The sequence below is a fragment of the Ascidiella aspersa genome, chromosome 9, assembly GCF_963924565.1.
Source record: "Ascidiella aspersa chromosome 9, kaAscAspe10.2, whole genome shotgun sequence".
Classification (NCBI taxonomy): domain Eukaryota; kingdom Metazoa; phylum Chordata; class Ascidiacea; order Phlebobranchia; family Ascidiidae; genus Ascidiella; species Ascidiella aspersa.
The window spans coordinates 3,554,990-3,560,554 of record NC_139455.1 but is presented as its reverse complement, the minus strand read 5'-3'; the positions used below and the strand labels follow the sequence as shown (position 1 = coordinate 3,560,554).

General features: G+C 33.1%; 1 protein-coding gene across 1 annotated transcript; it reads right to left on the bottom strand.

Moving 5' to 3' along the window:
- Window positions 1-408: 408 nt before the first annotated feature.
- On the bottom strand, window positions 409-5,565 carry LOC146131933 (uncharacterized). The gene is made up of 5 exons (XM_083397143.1): window positions 5,443-5,565; window positions 1,983-2,117; window positions 1,334-1,478; window positions 1,121-1,227; window positions 409-651 (listed from the first exon to the last, which is right to left on the bottom strand). Exons 1-5 carry the CDS (start codon window positions 5,557-5,559, stop codon window positions 409-411), a joined length of 747 nt encoding a protein of 248 aa, XP_083253269.1. The 5' UTR covers window positions 5,560-5,565.

Here is a 5,565-nt window from a genome sequence, read left to right as displayed (position 1 = left end):
TTGTTTACTGTTGGAAAGCCTACGAGCGAATGTGCAAAGCAGGCTTAAACTTTTCAAAGCATTTGTTCTCAATTTGTTTCTACTTGTATAGAATTGGAAGAAATTAAAAAGTCGTGTATTGGTGTTTTTTTATTAATAGTGTGTGTTAATTGTTTGATTTAAATATCATCGACAAGTTAAATAAATATATACAACTATTACTAGTTTAAAAAAAAAGTTTTCAGTCCACACGGGTTTATCAAAAGTAATCAAAAATAAACTTGGGCTTCTAATGACTCCAAACGTTTTTTTGGGAAATATCTTTTTCAGTTATTTGAAACAATATGTGGGCTATTTCTATTTTTTTTTAATTTAAAGTTTAACAAATTGTGAAACGCATTTCGTTGTGCCAAACCGTACATAACACAATTACAAAAGCACCAAGTAGTATCCGGCTACAATAAGCAACAGAAAAAATATAGAGACGGTAAGACAGGCTTCCCGCTTCATTTGCTGCATCGTTGGATCCGACTTTAATCGTTCTTCGAAAATATTTCCACTCACGTTCTGGTGAGGAAATGGAACTTGGGGCACTTCGACCCCCAAAAATTCGCAAAGGGGCCCCCAGCCTTGCTTCACGCTGTACACCAGCAATTTGTCTTTGGGAGCGTTCTGGAAAAGTGAATATATGAATAGTATAATGTGAACGACCAGCTTCCTTAGAAACAAAACTCTTGCGTACTTAGTTGGCGTCGAACTATTTTAACTATCTAATAATATAAACTTTTGACTGTTGACTATAGCAGTTTTAATGTTCATCAAACGGTGAAACTACGATGGTGTTTCAATTGTTTCTCGACTCGCTCCGTTTTGAGTCTGCGTAGCTCTGTTGGTAGAGCGACGGTCTCGGTAAGACCGGGGGTCGTGAGTTCGAACCTCACCACAGGCTATTCGTTAAGCATCTCTGGCATATTTTGTATTACATATGGGTGCAGCTATCGCTGGCCAGTAAGACTCCAAAAGAGCTTGATTACAGAATACGCACAATGTGTATAGCTATTTTTGAAGTACATATGTTTAATTATATGGGTAATTAGATTCTAACTACATTAAAAGATTAGTCAACTGCATAATCACTTACCATTAAGACGTGAGCGTTCTGTCTCCTGAAATTATGCAAGTGAATGTTTTTTTTGGCTCCCCAACTTGAAAATGGAAGTATTGGACCACTTCCAAAAGACAAGTATACTAGTCAAAAAATATTCAAGTGTAGTTAAAACTTATCAGAACTACCTTGGCAAAAAGTATTAAAAAATAACCTGTGTGCAGTATTTTACGAAACGATGTAACTCACTGAACTTTTTGAAGAAGTAGAAGAATCTCCAGCCCGTCGGGGAGAGTAGCATTAGCAAATTCAGAAACTTGTCGTTTTCTATCATTTTGCTGTGGTTGGTAGAACTCTTAACCCAGGACTCGTCGTCCCGCGTGGCAAACAGTATCTGGAATGTAAAAGTTAGTAAAGTTTACTGCTTGACTGGCCCGCGGAGTCAGTTTGAAATTACTCCGACCTGAGGTCTACAAAATAAACTCAAGTCAGACTTCCAAGTTCGAATCTATCTATTTATAATTCAGACCGTCTTCGCAGCTCTGTATGCCACATCCACGTAATAAAACAGGTTCAACACTGCAGCTATCCACGACTCCTGTACCCTCAATAACTTGCTACAGCGAAAGCGCACATGAACCCTGCACTCAAGCCGTGTTCTTAATCTTTACTGAGTGCCCATAGTACCGAGTCTGGCTACGCAGCTTTGTCGCTATAGGTAGAAAACATTGGGAGGTTAATGAGATCGGTAAATATCGACAGTTAGGTAAAATAACAGTTAGGCCGCGCTACTACTTTCTCTGTGTTTTTGTTTTGTCTTCGAGTTTTTGTGCTACACTTAGGCGGAGTTCAGGTTTCAGTTGCTATGTACAACATACTTCGAAGTTCGCAAACTTACTTTGGCCTTGGGAAAGGCCTCATGAAGTTGTTCCCAAAAGTAATATACCGGCATATCTGTTACGGCGTCTACTCCTTCATAAGACTTTCTGATATCTTCAATGCCCGCTTTGTCGTCTAAAAAGTCGCACCATACCTGAAAAGAAAAATAATACTGTAGGCATTAGTGTAACGCATTAAGGTGTGCATGGGAAAGGCGTTCCATACATTTTTGTGGAGTTGGTGATGCTTTCGTTTTCTTTTAGTAAAGTAGATTTATCGATTACGTAATTTTATTCTTTTCATTCCTAATATTTCTATTATTTGGATATTGTGTGGACATAATTTTATTCCAGGTGGCTGTCTCTAAGTATCGCAAGGTGTATTGTTTTACTAATATAAAAGTAGACTAAAGTCACTGTTTTCAAATGACTAGACTCAAGTCTTTTGGACAGTGACTTGACTTAGATATTTGAAAATGACTTGTTCTTTTAATCGTAGTGTTTTAACTTTAACTTTTAATTGTAAGTGTCCTAATTATTTCAATTTGATGCCAATGACTTGACATAAAATTGACTTCTCATTGTAACGACATGACATAAAATTGACTTCTCATTGTAACGACATGACATAAAATTGACTTCTCATTGTAATGGCATGATATAAAATTGATATTTCTTTATAACGACATGACATAAAATTGACTTCTCATTGTAATGACATGATATAAAATTGACTTCTCATTGTAACGACATGACATAAAATTGACTTCTCATTGTAACGACATGACATAAAATTGACTTCTCATTGTAACGACATGACATAAAATTGACTTCTTATTGTAACGACATGATATAAAATTGACTTCTCATTGTAACGACATGACATAAAATTGACTTCTCATTGTAACGACATGACATAAAATTGACATTTCATTGTAACGACATGATATAAAATTGACTTCTCATTGTAACGACATGACATAAAATTGACTTCTCATTGTAACGACATGACATAAAATTGACTTCTCATTGTAACGACATGACATAAAATTGACATTTCATTGTAACGACATGATATAAAATTGACATTTCATTGTAACGACATGATATAAAATTGACATTTCTTTGTAACGACATGACATAAAATTGACTTCTCATTGTAACGACATGACATAAAATTGACATTTCATTGTAACGACATGATATAAAATTGACATTTCATTGTAACGACATGACATAAAATTGACTTCTCATTGTAACGACATGACATAAAATTGACATTTCATTGTAACGACATGATATAAAATTGACATTTCATTGTAACGACATGACATAAAATTGACATTTCTTTGTAACGACATGACATAAAATTGACTTCTCATTGTAACGACATGACATAAAATTGACTTCTCATTGTAACGACATGACATAAAATTGACTTCTCATTGTAACGACATGACATAAAATTGACTTCTCATTGTAACGACATGACATAAAATTGACATTTCATTGTAACGACATGATATAAAATTGACATTTCATTGTAACGACATGATATAAAATTGACATTTCTTTGTAACGACATGACATAAAATTGACTTCTCATTGTAACGACATGACATAAAATTGACATTTCATTGTAACGACATGATATAAAATTGACATTTCATTGTAACGACATGACATAAAATTGACATTTCTTTGTAACGACATGACATAAAATTGACATTTCTTTGTAACGACATGACATAAAATTGACTTTTCATTGTAACGACATGACATAAAATTGACATTTCATTGTAACGACATGACATAAAATTGACATTTCTTTGTAACGACATGACATAAAATTGACTTCTCATTGTAACGACATGACATAAAATTGACTTCTCATTGTAACGACATGACATAAAATTGACTTCTCATTGTAACGACATGACATAAAATTGACATTTCATTGTAACGACATGATATAAAATTGACATTTCATTGTAACGACATGACATAAAATTGACTTCTCATTGTAACGACATGACATAAAATTGACATTTCATTGTAACGACATGATATAAAATTGACATTTCATTGTAACGACATGACATAAAATTGACATTTCTTTGTAACGACATGACATAAAATTGACTTCTCATTGTAACGACATGACATAAAATTGACATTTCATTGTAACGACATGATATAAAATTGACATTTCATTGTAACGACATGATATAAAATTGACATTTCTTTGTAACGACATGACATAAAATTGACTTCTCATTGTAACGACATGACATAAAATTGACATTTCATTGTAACGACATGATATAAAATTGACATTTCATTGTAACGACATGATATAAAATTGACATTTCTTTGTAACGACATGACATAAAATTGACTTCTCATTGTAACGACATGACATAAAATTGACATTTCATTGTAACGACATGATATAAAATTGACATTTCATTGTAACGACATGATATAAAATTGACATTTCATTGTAACGACATGATATAAAATTGACATTTCTTTGTAACGACATGATATAAAATTGACATTTCTTTGTAACGACATGACATAAAATTGACTTCTCATTGTAACGACATGACATAAAATTGACTTCTCATTGTAACGACATGACATAAAATTGACTTCTCATTGTAACGACATGACATAAAATTGACTTCTCATTGTAACGACATGATATAAAATTGACATTTCTTTGTAACGACATGACATAAAATTGACTTCTCATTGTAACGACATGACATAAAATTGACTTCTCATTGTAATGACATGATATAAAATTGACTTCTCATTGTAACGACATGACATAAAATTGACTTCTCATTGTAATGGCATGATATAAAATTGATATTTCTTTATAACGACATGACATAAAATTGACTTCTCATTGTAACGACATGACATAAAATTGACTTCTCATTGTAACGACATGACATAAAATTGACATTTCATTGTAACGACATGATATAAAATTGACTTCTCATTGTAACGACATGACATAAAATTGACTTCTCATTGTAATGACATGATATAAAATTGACTTCTCATTGTAACGACATGACATAAAATTGACTTCTCATTGTAACGACATGACATAAAATTGACTTCTCATTGTAACGACATGACATAAAATTGACATTTCTTTGTAATGGCATGATATAAAATTGACTTCTCATTGGAACGACATGACATAAAATTGACATTTCTTTGTAATGGCATGATATAAAATTGACTTCTCATTGTAATGCCGTGACATAAAATTGACTTCTCATTGTAATGCCGTGACATAAAATTGACTTCTCATTGTAATGCCGTGACATTAAATTTACTTCGGTATTGTAATAACTTGTACTGTGACTCGACTAGTTATTCATTGCAATTGGTTTGACGTTTGCTTCAGCTATTTTGCAAAAGACTAGCTGAGTAGAACATTATTATGGGTAAACAAACCTTTCTATGGTATCTAAAGTGTTCCATGGTGTCGTGCACTTCGTAGCCAAGAATCCTCATTGCTTTGGCGATCGACTTTGTCCCAGTCTTGGACATTCCTGCCAAAATCAACTTCATGACTAA